Source organism: Doryrhamphus excisus, chromosome 11 (assembly GCF_030265055.1).
Source record: "Doryrhamphus excisus isolate RoL2022-K1 chromosome 11, RoL_Dexc_1.0, whole genome shotgun sequence".
Lineage (NCBI taxonomy): Eukaryota > Metazoa > Chordata > Actinopteri > Syngnathiformes > Syngnathidae > Doryrhamphus > Doryrhamphus excisus.
In genome coordinates this window covers 176,391-193,336 of record NC_080476.1, presented here as the reverse complement: position 1 = coordinate 193,336, position 16,946 = coordinate 176,391, and the positions used below count along the sequence as shown (strand labels likewise).

The window sequence follows — 16,946 nt, the reverse complement described above, 5'->3', positions numbered from 1 at the left end:
ACATTCCTTGTTCCAACAAATGATTTTCCAAATGCAAAAGTGCTTACCTAAAACATCAAAGATGCAATTGGTAGGAAATGTTATCTGGAAGATAAGACGCGCCTTCTCAAGTTGTAAATTCTGTGGAGGGAAGCAAGGCTTGCGTGGTGAACAGAAAGCAACATGAAGGCCCACCTGCGGAGCGCCGGGATAGTTGGAGTCGTCCTCGTCTTAACGTACGTCCTCATTTTTATGAGCAAACCTTCTTCACGCAGTTCTTTTCCGAAAGGAATCTTGGAGGAAAAGGTTGTGAGGAGACTGGAGAGTGTTGAACAGACTCTGCACAGGCTGGGTGAGTTCAAAGCCAGGAAATAGCATAACGTTTACATGTGGCTGTTAAAGTACGCTAGTTCAGTCTTGGTCGAAGCGGCCTTCGGGCAAACGTATGTAGGTGGTTTTTTTTCTCTTTAAACAGAAGGACATACTTGCTCAAGGTGCAACAGCAAGTTCACATGACAATTCAGCTAGTACTACGTGGGGAATTCCATGTTGTCGTTACTGTAGCGGGTTAGATTCCGCAGCAAAGAAAATCTGCATGAGAGGAAGAGAAGATGCTTAACTGAAATGTTTCTGCATTTTTCCAACCCGTCCTGCCTTTACCAACACCCAAAGAAAAGCTGATTGAAGGGTCGCGTGGAGGAAAGAACACCACCAACAAACTTGCTCCTGATGCCGGCCCACAGAGAGCAAAGCCTACAAGGCCAAAGTTATATCCAAACTCCTTCCTCTTTGCTAAATGGGGAGAAGGTCTGACGGAGACGGAGCAGAAGCAGGCAGAATCGCTCTTTCAGATTTACGGCTACAACGTGTTCCTCAGTAACCGCTTGCCACTCGACAGGAAGCTTCCAGACATGAGAGACGGCAGGTGACTGGCAATGCCTTTACTTCCTCAAAGCGTTGATGTCATCCAAGGTCAGGGGTGTCCAAACATTTTCTACTTAGGGCTACATGCTGAAAATTATTATTCCTCGTAATATCACAAGGTTAATCTCCTAAAATGACACATTTTTCTCATGAGCTTTCCTCTTCATATTGTGACTTTATTACCCTGGTTTTCCCATCCTTGCTATACTGTAACGTCTAACATGTTCTTAGATGTCTGACAAAGAACTACCCTCACGACCTGCCTAACATCAGTGTGGTGCTCATTTACCTGAACGAGGCCCTTTCAGTCATTCAAAGGGCCATTCTCAGCATCATCTCACACACTCCCAAGCGCCTCCTGAAGGAAATCATTCTGGTGGATGACTACAGCACTTACAGTGAGTTTCATTTAGAGCACGTACGACCACAGCCTGGATGGACAAAGCGAAAGCACCGTTACCGGCTTTGGTACCTGTCTTCCAGATGACCTTGGTAGGGCGTTGCAGGACTTTGTAGATGAAGTCCACCAAAACAAGCCTGCGCTGATAAAGAAAGTGCGGCATCACCGTCAAATGGGCCTGTCCCAATCACGGATGTCGGGCTGGGAGCACGCCACTGCAGATGTTGTGGCCATTTTGGATGCTCACGTTGAAGTCACCGAGGGATGGTGGGATGGCCGTCGGCATGGTTTTCAATGAACCACGTCACCAAGGTGTTCACGTTCATGCCAATATCCTCACCAGGTCAGAACCTCTACTCGCCAGGATCAAAGCTGACAGGACGGTGGTGGTGTCCCCCGTCTTTGACAAGATCCATTTCGATGACTTTCACGTGGAAAAATACCTCCCGTCCGCACACGGCTTTGACTGGCCTTTATGGTGCATGTACGAGTCCTTCAGCCCGGAATGGATGGAGACCAACGATGAATCCAGGCCTGGGAAGTAAGCCAAAAGCATAGATTTCAAGAGGATGCTAAGATGGTTCAGTCGTTGTATGGAAGTGTTAGCCTTCCATGCCCTTCAACTGCTGCTGGTTACCGGGTCATGCTGAAGTCAAGTCAGGCCTATTTGTCTTACACTTCGTATCGTTAAAGACTACACTCCCGTCAGGCAAAAAGCTTTTCCCGTTCTTTTGTAAACAACAGTAGAACATACAGTAGGTACGTTTCAGGAAGATAGTATCAGCTCCTGGGAGAAAACCAGCTTTTTGGAAAACGATACATTTCAAATGTAGCTCTTACAAGCCATCTGGTACGTACTTCTCTCTGCAGTCACATCGTGAATGTGTTCATTCGCAGGAGTCCTTCCGTGATGGGAATATTCGCAGCTCACAGGGAATTTCTGGGAGAACTTGGAGGGCTAGATGGAGGAATGACCGTCTACGGTGGAGAAAATGTTGAACTCGGGATTCGTGTGAGTGGCTTCTCATCTAAGGCGGGTGTAGTAGTGGCCCGTAGTGGCCCGTAGTGACCCGTAGTGACCCGTAGTGACCTGTAGTGGCCCGTAGTGACCCGTAGTGCTCCAACAAATGTACTCTGTGCCACGCTGTTGGTTTTCAGTGCCGACGCTTTTGTTGACTGCTCAGGTGTGGCTTTGCGGAGGAAGCGTGGAGGTGGTTCCGTGCTCCAGGATAGGCCACATTGAGCGGGCACATAAACCATACGCCCCGGATCTAAATCCTGTGATGAGGAGGAATGCTCTGAGGGTTGCAGAAATTTGGATGGATGAATACAAGAAGAATGTGTTGATCGCGTGGAACCTTCCTCTTCAGGTTGATATCTGCTTCTTCATTTATTTGTGTGTGTGTGTGTGTGTGTGTGTGTGTGTGTGTGTGTGTGTGTGTGTGTGCCATAATACAACACTATATTACGGCAACTTTCCAGACGTCTTTCATTCTGTTTGTACTGTGAGTTTGAGTCCTCCTACTTATTTGTCTGATGCACAATGGCAGTTATCATCAACTTAGGAGTCCGCTAAATTTGTAGATATGTTTTTGAATTGTAACTTTTATATTTGGGTACTTTGGTCTTAGAGCTGTCAATCATCACAACTGACCCTATTGCCCCAGCGTGTGCTTCATATGGTAGGTATCAAACCGTCCTTTACCCTTATCACACAGGACCACGGCATAGATATTGGCGACGTGACGGAGAGGAAGAAGCTGAGGGAAAAGCTACAATGCAAGCCGTTCAAGTGGTACCTGAAGAACGTGTATCCAAGTCTGGCCACACTGGATAACCTGCTGGGCTACGGCATGGTAAGCAGCACCTCGGTTGCTACACCTGTCCGTCATGAGTCACATCAACTCCTGTCATTAAAAGATGAGGAACAGCCTTCTCATGAACTTTTGCGTGGACCAAGGAGCTGTTCCGGGAAATATCCCCATCCTATACGAGTGCCACTTCCAACAGCCACAGGTTTGATTCTTACAAATTTCCCCACTGAGGGACGAATAAAGGCATATCTCTTAATCAATGTGGACAGTATGAAGTGCCAACTATGTATCAACTGAGATGGTGATAACATGTATTTCCAGTTTTGCTACTACAACCAAGACAGTGAACTCATCATCGGGGCCATTAAATCTCACACGTACAACCCAAACCGCTGTCTGGTTGATCCGGGCTCCAGCAGCACACCCACCCTGCTGGATTGTCAGCTGGCAAAGCGAAAGCAGCTACACATGCACTGGCACTTCACACAGGTATCACCATGGTGCTCATGTTGGAGCTGAATCATGTATTATGACTTCATATGATGTATTATGACTTCATATGATGTATTATGACTTCATATGATGTATTATGACTTCATATGATGTATTATGACTTCATATGATGTATTATGACTTCTTATGATGTACTGCTCCACCTCCCACAGGGCAGAGAAATCCAAAACAAAGCAACCAGGAGATGTTTTGAGATCAGTCAAGGCCAAAACTATGAATATGTGCTCATCCTTCAGCAGTGCACGGGACAGAGCTGGACCATCCAACACTTAATCTCCCCTTTTTAGGCGCTAATAAAGTCAGAGTACACTTCTTTTGTGATTCTAATTGACAGAAAAATGCAATGGCATACAATGGTACCTCGGTTTCCGTTATTCCTTTGCTCCTAAAGGTCTGATTGTCCCATAAGATCCACATAAAGCGTACCGGCGACACGAGTGAGGATAAGCGGCATAGAAAATGGATGTAAAAAGATGAAGCTATTACGTTTATAGCAGCTTTTATGGGAGCGCCCCAGAGAGTATAGTACAAGAATATCTGTAAAGAAGTGCATGAACATCTTTGTTATGACTAATGTGTGTGACAGGTGAGGCAAACTTCCCTGAGGGCTGACAGACTTTGAACTACAGCAAAGACACTTTGGGAAATTTAGCCTCAGGGACCCCAACAGACTCCGGAGGACTCAGACTGTAACCATTAATTGCACAGAAAACAACTCATTTTACGCCTTTCAGTAAAAAACGGTGAGCTGCTAATCAGATGGGTGTTTGAAGGTAAATAGTTAAGGGTATTTTTCAGCAATCACGGTTCTAATGGAGCGACTCAGGGTGGCGTCACTAATTACACACCTGTCGGTATGAGGTGGGGCCGTCTTGAGTCTTCATCAAAACCGGTATGTCAAAGAAGATAATTGTGTATTATGTACATACGCGAACAAAAGAGTCGTTGCCGTCCTCATCCCGGCTGTCAGGATGAGAGCCGGGTGGTTGAAGCGACCCCTCTTCCTCATGGCGGCCAGCGGGCTGCTGTTGGTCCTGTCCGCCATGTTGCTGAAGAGCGGCTATGAGTACGGACACACCGACACATCGTTTCCCGACGTGAAGAGTCGACTCTACGACGTGGAGGTGGGCGTCAACAACCTATGTGAGTGACCTTTAAAAAAATGGATTAAAATATTAACTTTGTTGTACAGTCGCCCCTCGTTTAACGCCGTTAGCAGACCCGCCCGCGATAATTGAATTATTAGATATAGGATTCAATGTTGCTATAGAATATTTTCGTAGAGCATGGAAATCCTGTTTGACTTTGTAAATACGGTTTTAAACATCACTAGAGCCCCTTAGAAATGAAATAACACCCCACAGTCACCTTGACACCTTGTGTTTACATCACAACTCCAATGCTGCTGGGACCCCAGACGGCCGCTAGCTGGCGAGCTAACCGGTTAGCTATATAGTTAGCTATGCAGTTACCGGTGTTAATGTCTCAATGTTTTGTGTCCTTACTGCCACACAATTACTAGAACACTACATATCACTCGTATTTCAATTAGTTCTGACTAATAATAGACCACAGTATACTATGAAACTTCTTCTCTTTGGGTTTTTCCCTTGGGGGGGAGAGGGGGGGAACAGCAAATCAACCGCCTCCATCCAACCCTGTCTTCTAGCATACCATGAAACATCCATCCTTTATTTATTTATGGGGGAAAACACAAAGGTGCGAGGGGCAACTGTATTTGGGTTGAAAGTTAACATTCACCACAAACACGGTTGCCAAGTCCAGGCCACCCTTGGGACACCAGTTGGTGACCTATTTGACCGGTCGTCTTAGCACCGTCGACGTCAGGACCCCCGCTGGTCCAAAAGCTGGGCTGCAGGCTCAGGGAGTTGTCCAGCACCTTCCACACCTTGCTCTTCCACGCCCTTGGTAATGCACACTCCCAGGGCTTGTGGAGGTTCATGTGTGGATGCGTCGCCTTTTGTGACCGTATTTATTGCATTTAATTGCAGTAAACAATGTGAGAAACCGTTCCTGTTCTTTAACTTTAACGGGTGCCGCGTGGGAATTTGGGGCGGAGACGCGATGCATACCATGGCTTAACCAACACTCAGTGAAATCGCTAATAAAATGTCTTATGAACAACAAGGTAACAAAATGCCAAGGCTAAAGATAAAGCAAGCGCTTCGGGACAAAGCTGGCTGTTTTTCCAAAGTCAAAGCTGATGTCGGTGAATATCTTGAAGATAATATGTCTGATTTTATGGATAAGTAAGGGAATTTCAAGATATTCACATTTGAGAGGCTGAAATCAGAGGATATTTACATATTTAAATCAAAAAAGTGGTTAGCACGTTGGCAACACAGAGTAGTATGGGTGTAACTTCTCATCCTTCATGCCTGACATGGTGCTCTCTGGTGCTCTCTGGTGCTCTCTGGTGCTCTCTGGTGCTCTCTGCCCACCACGGCCTCCTGTGAAGATGATATGCTGCGAGGGTTTGAGCAGAAACAAGCCAGCATGATGGCGCTTCTGGAAGAGAGCAGAGGCCGAATGAGCAAAGCAGCGGAGGCCAAAAAGGAGCATGAAACCAACGCACCGGTTCAACCCAAAAAGAAACCGCCTGAAATAATAAAGTACAAAAAACTGTTCCCTCAGTCCTACCTGTTCAGAAAGTGGGGCTTGGATCTGTCTGAAGAAGAACAGCGCAATGCCCAACATTTGTTTGAGCAGTATGGCTACAACGTTTACCTCAGTGACCGCCTCCCCTTAGATCGAGTTCTCCCGGACACCAGAGATCCAAGGTACTACTCTCTTGTTACGTCACATCTCGGCAAAACACATTGAGGTTTTTTATTCCGTGTGCAGGTGTTTGAAAAAGACTTACCCGGAAGATCTACCAAGTCTGGGGGTGGTGTTAATCTACCTGAACGAGGCCCTGTCTGTCATCAAAAGAGCCCTGCGCAGCATCATCGACCGCACCCCCAAACGCCTGCTGAAGGAAATCATCATGGTGGATGACAACAGCTCGAAAGGTGGGTTGGATTGTTAGCTGCTCCCTCAAGCCTTCACTGCTTCGGGGCCACCATCATCCTTAGCAGACAAGCTGTGACCCAAATAATCACAAAATGTCTTATTTATTCAATACATGAAAAGTTTCTTTGAATTTAAAAAGGGACTGTTTGCAATGGTTGCTACCTTTTGAAGGCATTATAACCCCCATTTCAGGTTTAATACTAATAACAGGAGCGCCATTTAGTCTGGCTGCATCAATCGATCCAAACTGGGCATGAGACGCACACTGCCACACTGGGCCTGCTAGTCTTCATTGTGGGCGGAACTACCAGAACCAGGTCTTACTGCACTAAACCGGCAGTTTAAGGATCAAGCCTGACCAGTTCATAAATCACAAGTAGGCTAGCCTAGGCTAGTCATTGAGCTAAACGTCATCCCATCATCATCCTAAACATATTGTCAAATACTCTACTCTAGCAATGAGGCAGCCTTTCCCCCCCAATGTTCCATTTTTTCAACTACAAAGTTAAATGAAATTTGTTGCGTAACTTACCTTTTGGACAGGAAACAGAAATAACGTGAATAATAATGTACAGTAGAAGAGCCCATTTAATGGATGCACCCACAAAAAGCCCTAAAACTACCTAATCTATTTTGGATACTCTAAACCCGATAACATGCCACTGAAATACATGTACACATCACATCAAAGCATTTTCTGGTAAAAGTTCCCATTAAAAAGGAGAAAAGAATGTTGGTCTCTGCTTTTCACAATTAGAGGACCTGAAGGGAGACCTGGACCGCTACGTGGAGCAGCTGGAGCAGCAGAACCCAAGTGTTCACATCATCAGAGTGAGACATCACCATCAGCAGGGGCTGGCTCACGCCAGGGTTTCCGGGTGGAGGGTCGCTACCGCTGACGTGGTGGCTATTCTGGACGCTCATATTGAAGTCCATCACATGTGGTAAGAGAGGCCATTTTGGATTGGAGCGGTGCATGTGTGTGTGTGGAGGATTCTGGGCTGGAATGGGGATTTGAACGATCTACTCATGTGGACGTCCCTCGCGAATACCAATTAATTTTGGTCAACATAAGCGGGGCTCCCCTGTACTTCTGAATGTAGCATGCCGCCATCATTTAAGTGCCATCCGTCACCGCTGTTCCCCATCCCACAGGGCGGAGCCACTGCTCACACAGATCCAAGCCGACCGAACGGTGGTGGCGTCTCCCGTGTTCGACAAGGTCAACTTCGATGACCTCACCGTCACCAACTACGCTCCAGCCGCACAGGCGTTCGACTGGGCCATGTGGTGCATGTACGAGGGCTTTTCTCCCGACTATTACAAGCTCGGAGACGCCTCTCTGCCGGGAAAGTACGTTTAAGTGGGGGGCACACGCAACCCTGACTTAGGTTTGATCATCTTCTATTGGATCTCTTTAGAAGATCTGCAGTTCTACCCAATGAAGCTAAGCCTTTGGAAACATTAGGATGATGTGACCTTTTCCATTTTGTCACCACCATCACAGGAGTCCGTCTGTAATGGGGATCCTAGTAGCTGATAGGGAGTATCTTGGAGAAATTGGAGTTCTAGATGAAGGAATGAAAGGGTACGGGGGAGAGAATGTGGAGCTAGGAATTCGTGTAAGTCCAAGCCATCCTGTCAACAACGACCTCTTTTTCTTCTTTTTGTACTTTGCCTCAAATGGAGTTTAGCAGTTGTCCAATGCCGTTGGTCGAGGGTGTTGAAAATAAGGCCCGGGGGCCATTTGTGGCCGACAGCACATTCTAAAAATATCATTTAGAAATGTTTGTTTTAACTATAGTCTCAAACCTGAGATCAGCCTATTACAGTTCCATGCTTGTTTACAATAAACCGCTCACTCCTCATTTTTTGGGATCACTCCCATTCCTCTGGGGTCTACTTTTCAGTAGTTACTGAGGAACTAATGAAGAACTGAGTAGAGGTTCGGGTTAGGAAGGTCTGTTCCTCATGAACTACTGTCATTTGGTCCACCTTATTGTCAAGTGTTACCTTTCTTTTTGCAATTTGAAGCTCTACTTCCAACCTCCCCGAGAGCCAACCATTTTTCACCTGGTCTTAAAATTTAGATCAGGGCAGTAAGTCGACTTAAAGGGATAGTTGGGATTCTTTTGACATGAAGTTGTATGACATCAGCATGGACAGTGACTTCCCCCCCACTTGGTGGACATAAACTGGTAGTGTGAAAAAGAACTGATGAGTTGGCAACTTTTCAAACGTGCTGCTGTGCTATTAATATTCACCATGAAGATCCGTGTTCATAGAATTAAGGTTGGTGGATTGGTACCGACTAACGGGAGTCCCAGTAAAGCAACCGTGGGTGTGTATTTGCAGGTGTGGACGTGCGGGGGCAGTATCGAAGTGGTTCCATGCTCCAAGATCGCCCACATCGAGAGGAGCCACAAGCCCTACTTGTCCGACCTGAGCGTGGCCATGAAGAGAAATGCGCTGAGGTTAGCAGAAATCTGGATGGACGAATACAAACACAACGTCAACTTGGCATGGAACCTTCCACTGGAGGTATCTCGACACCGTCCCGCCGTGTGCGTTGGAATGCAATGTTAAAGGCTCTTTCACTGACATTTGTTAGAATCACGGGATTGACATCGGCGATGTTTCGGAGCGGAAAAAGCTCAGAGAGCGGTTGAAGTGTAAACCTTTCAAATGGTATCTGGAGAACGTGTACCCCAAGTTGGATTCCTGGGACAACATACTGGCCTATGGAGCAGTAAGTGGAAGCCGCTTATGTGAGTGCCACCAGTTCAGTTAGCTTTTAGCCACGCAGATCTAAGAACATGAAGTTCTAGCAGTTCTGTTAGACAAGTTGGAAAAAGGTCGTCGTTCGGGCTTAGTCAGCACAAACAGGTTCCACTGTGTTGCTCACTCTGGCGTGTGGGTTTGGACTACTGCAGTAAGACTTTGTGTGACTCGCCAGATGAAGAATCTGGATGTCAACAGGTGCTTAGACCAAGGCCCGCAGCCCGGGCACACCCCCATTGCCTACGGCTGTCACTACTTTGGAGCCCAGGTGAGGAGAGCCACCACTTGGGATGCCAATATGTGATGATGTAACCCGAGCCTTCCTTCCAGCACACCTTCTACCGCCAGAGCGGTGAGCTCTACGTTGGAGGCATGAAGTCGCACAAGTACAGCGACAACCGCTGCTTAACCGACATAGACGGGAAACAGACCGAGCCTGGTTTGTACCCCTGCAAAGAAGCCCTGAAGATGGGCATGAGCATCTACTGGGACTTCACGCAGGTACCCTGTCAAAGGATTTTATACCATTTCTATTCCTTTTTCAGTGTCAACCTCCTTTTGCCCTCCTCTCAATCCAAATTGGAATTGGTTTTGTTGAACCTTTACTTACTAGTTGCTTACTAGGGCAAGGAACTGAAGAACCGCAGCACAGGAAGATGTCTGGAGATTAAGGGTGGCCAACTAACGATGCAACAATGCTCAGGGCAAAGATGGGAAATCCAAAACATCATTGTGGATTTTTAAACACTGGAACTGGAAAGTATGCCTCCGACAACAACTAATGTGGCAAACGTAAAGAACTTGGTTGCAGCGCTTTAATTTTGGAGCCATTGGCGTTAGAAATGGCACATCTGTTCATAGTTATTTTTCATGAATGGATTTTTTTTCTTTCTAATAAATGTTATTGACTGTTTGCATGCTGTTTCTGAACCAATGTTTATTATTGACCTAAATGCATGAATGTATTTGAATAGAAATGATTCCACAATCATTACACGCTACAAGTGTGTTGAGCTGACCGCGTGACAAGACCCGGAAACTGCCGACTCCTTCCGACGGTCCACGAAGCTGTGGTCACTTAGCAACCCGTGTGTATCGGGCGACCCGCTTTCTGAGGTGTTCGTGTACGGCCTGTTTGCGTGTGACGACATGGAATTGTTGTCGGGAGGACCGCCAGACGTAAAAGTGCAGAGACGTCGAGACGATGAGGCGAGAAGACGGGCGAGGATTTTCGACGACAAAGTTCGCACCATTGGGGTAAGTTACTACACAAGTTTCATTTTTATTAGAGAGTCACCCTGACTTTTTTTTTTAATTTGTAGGTTGACAAGCAATTCCTCGACAAGCAGGTTGCTGAGAATCTGGCGAGGAAAAGGGCGGAAAAGGCGCAACAAGAAGCCGACGGTGAGCAAAGCTAACGTCTATTTTGTTCTAGAAGCTTCCGGAACAAACTCCACAATGCACACCGTGCTTTTATTCTGAAGCGGAAGTCACTGTGAACGATTTGTGCTGTGTCATGCTGCCGTTCCTCTCGTGAGCGCAACCGGCTTCTTTATTGATTAGGATTCATAAACTGCATTCAACCTAACGTCAAAGTGATGAAATATGTTATAATTAGCCACCGAATGACCTGAAAGATATGAATATTATTCTAGTAAATACAATAGATATGAATCATGTGCTACTATACTGCTGAAGTGGGCAGTATGAATGGGCAAACATTGGTCTGGGTGCATTTGACTGACCAGTGGGACTTGTTTGGATGTGCCCCCCCAAGCAGATGCGGCCATGTTGCAGACCGCCAAACAAGTTTGTCTGCTCCAACATCAACAAGCGGAGGCCAAACGTGCCGTGGAGAAGGCAGTGGTGGACTATCACCAGTACCAGCTGGGGTCGCGTCCGGAGGACGTGCACGCAGGTGAGGCACTCGTGATGCTTCCTGGTCTGCCGGGGGAGGACCGTGACCGCGTCGGACGAGAGCGGCGGCAGAAGGAGCAGCTCAAAGCGTGGCTCCTCCAGCAGCAGGACGAACGGGCTGAGACGAGGCAGAGGCACAAGATGGAGAGTAGGTTTGCTAACCTTTAAACGTTGAGACGCCTGGGCTCACTGGAACCGGATTGTCCTCCCTGTAGAGCTGCAGGACGACCGACGTAGGCTAGACCAGGACGACGACGCCCTCAGGCTGCACGCCATTGAGCTGGAGAGGAGGAAAGCTGCGGCCGTTGCTGCAAAAGAGTGGAATATGACGATGGTGGGTCTTCCCTCAATGCAGAACTTTGTTTGGTTTGGTTCTCCTGTTACGACAGTAAAGAAATGGTTTGTCTTTAATATTTATAAAATAGTTTTTTGGACTTTATTCACGTCAAATTACAGCAGATTTTTCTATTTGTTTTGTTGTCAGGTTTTCTTGTTAAAAATAAATGTTTGGAATCGGGCTTCACTTTGGACACCCCTGACTAACGTGTATGCCAAAATGATGACAGACAGAAGGGAGGCGGCATGAGGAGTGTAAAAAGGAGAACACGGAGTCCGAGGAGGCTCAGCACCAGGTCAGCATGATGGGAGCCCCCGGTCTTTGTCCCAGCAGCGACAGGAAGCCGCCTCCTGAGAGCTTGAGAACAATCACCAGATTCCGCCAGCATCAAATGGAAGAGAAAAAGGTAAGAACTTGCACAGAAGAACCGGAGAACAAACCAAACATGATTGACTTACCCATAGAGGATGGACATGGAGAAGAAAAAAGACCAAATGCGACACGATGGCGTCCGGCTGGACTCTGCTCGTATTGCTGAGCTGATGGCGAGGCAGGAGGTCCGACACAAGCAGCAGCTACGACGACATCTGGACGCCACCAACAAACATCTGGCTGCGTGCACGCAGCACAGGTAACACACACACACACACACACACTTAAATGTCACACACGTGTCCGTTGTCATCTTCCTACGTGGTGTCATGTTTAGGGAAGTGGGCGTTGGGAGGGGCCACATCGATGAAAGCTTCTTCTCCAAATTTAACACCAGCAGCCGCTGATTTCAGCCACGCTGGTTCAAGCCTGCATGCCACCCACGGGTTCAAACCTGCGTGCCACCCGTGGGTCTTCCACAATAAAATGCAGCCTTTCAAACAGAGCAGCACTGCCTTTATCTGTACGTGGGACAAACTACATGAAAGAATCCGGTACTTTATGCAAATGGTCATTTTATTTATTTATTTGAAATGGACATTTTATTCACGAATGTCCCAGACAAAATTGTCAGGAATTTCCTGAGTCACGTGATACAACACTTTAACTTTAGTAAAAGCACACAGGAACACGACATGGAGCCTCCATGGCGTCATTACATCATCAACATGACATGTCAGGGAGACTCTTCCACTCCAGTCCTGCAGGGGGCGGTGATGTGCGTTAAAATTGAAAATAAGACATTGCTGATCATCAACCAGAATTCCCAGCAAAAAAAAACTAAGAATTGGAAAATGTTTGTGTTAGCAGCAAAACGGGAATTGAACCTCTCACAACCCAAGCAGAATCAAGCAGGCCAAGCAGGACTTGGCGTCAGGGCGAGTCCTTAATGTGTAAAAATATTGTTATCACCGCAGCATCGTTTCTGAAAAGCATTTTCCGCCACAAACTTGTCCCACTTCCTCTGCCACGCATCCAGAGCTTTGCTCTGCATCTCGGGGCCCAACGAGCTGTACCTGAAAGCAAAGCGGGCCGGGCGTCAGCGTGCGGGCGGGAAGGCTAACCTGGAGGTCACGTCTGGGCTCGACTTACACGATAGAGTTGATGGCCAGTTGTTTGAGGGTTCCCACGTGGGACCTCTTCCCGCCGAAGCCCACGAAAGCCTCGTAGAAGTCGTAGGAGAGGCCCGACGAACCCAACATTGCCGGATCGTCGGAACTAATGACCATCGGGTGGTTCTGGGCCATGAGGGCAGCAGCAGGGTGGTTTCGCAGGTCTTCTACCAGCTTCAGCACCTGGACCGGGTCCACAGCGGAGACACGTCACATGCTTTACACGTATCAAGCGTTCTATGATGAAACCTACGTATGTTCTCCTGCTCATTAGGGCTAGTCAACTAATTGGATGTGTGGGAGTTTGCATCGTAGTAGTACTAGTACTAGTAGTAGTAGTAGTAGTACTAGTAGTAGTCGTATCAGGAGTACCTGGTTGGAAATGGGACACACTTCCACAGCCACGCCTCTCTTCATGGATAGATCTCGAGCCAAAGGATGGCGCGTCAGAGCAAACCCGTGGCCGATTCGGGACGTGTTAAACAAAAGAGCGTCCAGCAAGTTCTGGTCCACGTCTGAGCCCTCCAGGTCTACACACGGAACGGATCGGCTGAATGTACAATTCATGGGATCCAACGTTTCTAATCACGGTTTCCTCTTACTGGTCTCCCCGGCGTGGAAAAAGTAGGGAAGCGTCACACCCCTCTCCGCTGGCAACGACAAAGCCTCCCGGAAATACCAAAGTGGCTTTCCTTGATCCTCGCGGCCCACCTGCGTGTCAGACCACATGCCCGCTTCAGGTCCACAACGTTTTACTACTTGTTACCCAGCTGCCCACCTCCAGGCTCATGGTATGATATGATGGAAAGTATGATATATCTACCAGCTAATATAGCTAATATCTAATATAGCTAATATCTTTATATATCCTATAGTTCCCCGTGTGTGGACTTTGTAGGCCAAAGTATGAAATACAGTATGATATGATGTAAAGTATGATATATCTACCAGCTAATATAGCTAATATCTAATATAGCTAATATCTTTATATATCCTATAGGTCCCCGTGTGTGGACTTTGTAGGCCAAAGTATGAAATACAGTATGATATGATGTAAAGTATGATATATCTACCAGCTAATATAGCTAATATAGCTAATATCTAATATATCTAATATCTTTATATATCCTATTGTTCCCCATGTGTGGACTTTGTAGGCCAAAGTATGAAATGCAGTATGATATGATGTAAAGTATGATATATCTACCCGCTAATATAGCTAATATCTTTATATATCCTATAGTTCTAAACGTGCCATTCCCATGCCAGATGTGTTTGGGTGACAAAGGTGACAGATGGGTGACAAAGTCAACGAATGAGAGTAGCACCACAGAGAATGCTTTGTTTCCAGATTTCAGAATAAAAGTTTGCAGTTCTCACCAAGTCAAAGCCAACCATGAGATCTGGAAAGTCCCTGTGAAGCTTCATGGCCACCTCTACAACTCTCCTCACTGCAGATGCATTCGTTCCCCTGCGGCATCAAGCATGTGATTAGACCCGTCACGTCATGCTAAAGCCATCCATCAATAAATTCATATGTACGTTTGTGCTCCGGCTGCTAGCCTCTCGCAGGCTACACAGGCTGGATGACAAGAGGCTTCGTATGCACACCTGAAACGCCACCATCCTTTTCAGCTTTGGGGGCGTGGCAGGGCCTTGGCTCACTGCCAAAGCTTAGAGGCGTTTCCTTGGCAACGTAAATACAAGCAAAATGATGCACGCTCACGGACAGTGTCGCTCGCTACAGCGTAAAAGAAACGTCACGAACATTGATGCTGTGTAAATCGGGAAAAAGAAAATGGACTCTCTCAACTTCTGTGGAGCTAACGCTAATGCTAACGCTATACTTTAGTACCATCTAGTGGTTCTAATGTGCGTTGCACCTGTCACGAGGAGATGTTGCCTAAATGATGGAATATCAGCCTGAAGGCTCAGAGCACCTGTGAACGACGAAGATGAATCTGCTTCCAAAGAAGTCCGGGTGGTCCGCTATGAAGTCCCTGGTCACGTCTCCGTAGGTCGTCAGTGCCCACGCCGAGTCGTGTGTGCTCCCGTCCAGCTCGTACGTCTGAGCTCGGTCGAGACGTGCAGATCAGGAAACGACGGACCAGGATTTTGCGTGTTAACGTGTCGTGTGCGTGTTTACCTGCGGGAGCAGAGCGCGGACCTCCACGTACATGACGTTGTCCATGTGGAACTGTTTGAGGCCGTGGTAGAAATAGTCTCTGAAGACAGGAGCGTACGTGATCAAACCCGTCACGGCCATGAAGGCTTGCTCAAATTTCCCCCAAACCACATCCTGGCTGGGGTACCGAGCCGCGGGATCGCCCTCGGTGAAGAGAGTCAGGTTGGCCAGAATGCTGGGAAGAAGAACAGAAGGCACTGGGTCACCAGTACTCAATAATCCAGACCCCCGTCAGGGACGGGTGTCCTGACCATCGCTCACCTGTGGTCCAGCTCTGTGACATTGCTCAGTTTGCTCCTCAGGCTAGCCAGCAGCACCCACGAACACGCCGGTGTGGGTTTAGGCTGCCCCGATGAGAAGATGAACCTGACCGAGAGTTTGTCAGTGACGCACATGTAACAGTTGGGCCGATACGTCACGTTCTTCACCAGCCACGCCGGGTCCCCCATGGCCAGGTCGTGGACGTGCAGCGCTCCACCTGAATCATCCATTACAAACGTGCGTTTCGGGGGGGGCATTCGGAAATGAATACCAAATCACCAAATTTACCTTTGGGCATTTTCTGCAGCAGGTGGAAGACGGGGCTGCTGCGGATTAAAGGTCTGGCCTGAAAGAAGTGCATGGATGGAGGGAATTGGGCTCTCGCCAGCTCCTCTTGTTTCATTTTAGACAACCGGGCATCGAGAAGCTTCTCCGAGTCCGTCAGCACCATCTGACCCCCGGTCTGCCGGGAGGCCTCCTCTTGTATGAGCGCCTCCCTGGTCTTGGGGTCCGGCATGGACCCGACACCTGCTGCGTGCCACAGTAGCATGCAGGCCACCGCCACAAGGGGGCGCCGGTACTCTGCCGCCATCCTCCAGCTGGCGGTCTGGCGAACGGGAAAGAAGTGACAAAGAAACGTTTTATTTCGGCATTTAAACGTTAACGTGAATAAAACACATCCATTTCTTTTAGATGTGGCCTCGTTGGCGTGAATGCCCTGGTGTAACAGATATATACGCGCCCTTGAACGCCATTTGTGTCATGACCCGTAACTTGCTGAGATTTTGGACAGATGCATCGGAGACAGCAGACATTGGTTACATTAGAAAAGGCGTCAAATTTAAGCCAAACAAATGTACAATAAATGTTAGGCTCCACGGTAGTTGCCGTCGTTTTTGTAGTATTTGACACGCTAAACGACACAAAGTGTAAACAAAGCAGGTAGAATGATTAAAAAGGGTTACCTTAAACGTTCGCTCCCAAATAACGAAGCCAAGCAAGAAGACGTGAATGTTGAGGATGTTTGGGGGTCTTTCTGGTGGCCCTGCCTGTCACAAAGCTGTATACGCATAAGCCCCGCCCCGTCTATATGATTGGCTGAAAAATCACCCCAAGACAATCCTATTGGCGCAACACCCAGAGTACGTAAAGACAAGCTAGAACAAGTTCAACTAGTTTCTGGTCCTATTTGAGGACATTTAAGATCATTTTGTTACGTGTATGACGTGTATATGACGTGTTTATGACGTATTCGAGC

At 47.5% G+C, this 16,946-nt stretch overlaps 4 protein-coding genes across 4 annotated transcripts; 3 read left to right on the top strand and 1 right to left on the bottom strand.

Moving 5' to 3' along the window:
- Positions 1-162: 162 nt before the first annotated feature.
- Positions 163-3,917, top strand: LOC131138244 (probable polypeptide N-acetylgalactosaminyltransferase 8). Its single transcript, XM_058087020.1, has 11 exons — positions 163-331; positions 652-904; positions 1,135-1,301; positions 1,387-1,570; positions 1,647-1,844; positions 2,201-2,315; positions 2,488-2,673; positions 3,022-3,159; positions 3,224-3,319; positions 3,439-3,606; positions 3,783-3,917. The coding sequence occupies exons 1-11, from the start codon at positions 163-165 to the stop codon at positions 3,915-3,917; spliced, it is 1,809 nt and encodes a 602-aa protein (XP_057943003.1).
- Positions 3,918-4,296: 379 nt separating this feature from the next.
- Positions 4,297-10,368, top strand: LOC131138001 (probable polypeptide N-acetylgalactosaminyltransferase 8). Its single transcript, XM_058086528.1, has 11 exons — positions 4,297-4,773; positions 6,110-6,431; positions 6,496-6,662; positions 7,421-7,607; positions 7,819-8,016; positions 8,171-8,285; positions 9,019-9,204; positions 9,275-9,412; positions 9,620-9,712; positions 9,775-9,945; positions 10,069-10,368. Exons 1-11 carry the CDS (start codon positions 4,602-4,604, stop codon positions 10,186-10,188), a joined length of 1,869 nt encoding a protein of 622 aa, XP_057942511.1. The 5' UTR covers positions 4,297-4,601; the 3' UTR covers positions 10,189-10,368.
- An 89-nt stretch (positions 10,369-10,457) lies between these two features.
- ribc2 (RIB43A domain with coiled-coils 2) lies at positions 10,458-13,258 on the top strand. The gene is made up of 7 exons (XM_058086530.1): positions 10,458-10,701; positions 10,767-10,848; positions 11,225-11,509; positions 11,577-11,695; positions 11,928-12,104; positions 12,163-12,329; positions 12,408-13,258. The coding sequence occupies exons 1-7, from the start codon at positions 10,594-10,596 to the stop codon at positions 12,475-12,477; spliced, it is 1,008 nt and encodes a 335-aa protein (XP_057942513.1). The 5' UTR covers positions 10,458-10,593; the 3' UTR covers positions 12,478-13,258.
- Positions 12,654-16,900, bottom strand: ada2a (adenosine deaminase 2a). Its single transcript, XM_058086529.1, has 10 exons — positions 16,654-16,900; positions 15,977-16,295; positions 15,689-15,905; positions 15,389-15,602; positions 15,183-15,310; positions 14,623-14,713; positions 13,845-13,953; positions 13,615-13,772; positions 13,223-13,425; positions 12,654-13,146 (listed from the first exon to the last, which is right to left on the bottom strand). The coding sequence occupies exons 2-10, from the start codon at positions 16,278-16,280 to the stop codon at positions 13,017-13,019; spliced, it is 1,554 nt and encodes a 517-aa protein (XP_057942512.1). The 5' UTR covers positions 16,281-16,295; positions 16,654-16,900; the 3' UTR covers positions 12,654-13,016.
- Positions 16,901-16,946: the final 46 nt, after the last annotated feature.

What these genes read in the sequence shown, in the direction of transcription:
- ada2a (XM_058086529.1), bottom strand. Translation starts at nt 16,280, where the DNA reads ATGGCGGCAGAGTACCGGCGCCCCCTTGTGGCGGTGGCCTGCATGCTA. An exon ending in TCATGGTTGGCTTTGACTTG is followed by an intron (nt 13,954 to 14,622) that starts GTGAGAACTGCA and finishes TCTGACACGCAG; the next exon opens with GTGGGCCGCGAGGATCAAGG. An exon ending in TGTGTCCCATTTCCAACCAG is followed by an intron (nt 13,426 to 13,614) that starts GTACTCCTGATA and finishes GACCCGGTCCAG; the next exon opens with GTGCTGAAGCTGGTAGAAGA.
- LOC131138001 (XM_058086528.1), top strand. Translation starts at nt 4,602, where the DNA reads ATGAGAGCCGGGTGGTTGAAGCGACCCCTCTTCCTCATGGCGGCCAGC. An exon ending in GGTGGGCGTCAACAACCTAT is followed by an intron (nt 4,774 to 6,109) that starts GTGAGTGACCTT and finishes CCTCCTGTGAAG; the next exon opens with ATGATATGCTGCGAGGGTTT. An exon ending in GGATGACAACAGCTCGAAAG is followed by an intron (nt 6,663 to 7,420) that starts GTGGGTTGGATT and finishes TTTCACAATTAG; the next exon opens with AGGACCTGAAGGGAGACCTG.
- ribc2 (XM_058086530.1), top strand. Translation starts at nt 10,594, where the DNA reads ATGGAATTGTTGTCGGGAGGACCGCCAGACGTAAAAGTGCAGAGACGT. An exon ending in AAGAGTGGAATATGACGATG is followed by an intron (nt 11,696 to 11,927) that starts GTGGGTCTTCCC and finishes AAATGATGACAG; the next exon opens with ACAGAAGGGAGGCGGCATGA. An exon ending in ATCAAATGGAAGAGAAAAAG is followed by an intron (nt 12,105 to 12,162) that starts GTAAGAACTTGC and finishes ACTTACCCATAG; the next exon opens with AGGATGGACATGGAGAAGAA.
- LOC131138244 (XM_058087020.1), top strand. Translation starts at nt 163, where the DNA reads ATGAAGGCCCACCTGCGGAGCGCCGGGATAGTTGGAGTCGTCCTCGTC. An exon ending in GATGAATCCAGGCCTGGGAA is followed by an intron (nt 1,845 to 2,200) that starts GTAAGCCAAAAG and finishes GTTCATTCGCAG; the next exon opens with GAGTCCTTCCGTGATGGGAA. An exon ending in TGCACTGGCACTTCACACAG is followed by an intron (nt 3,607 to 3,782) that starts GTATCACCATGG and finishes CACCTCCCACAG; the next exon opens with GGCAGAGAAATCCAAAACAA.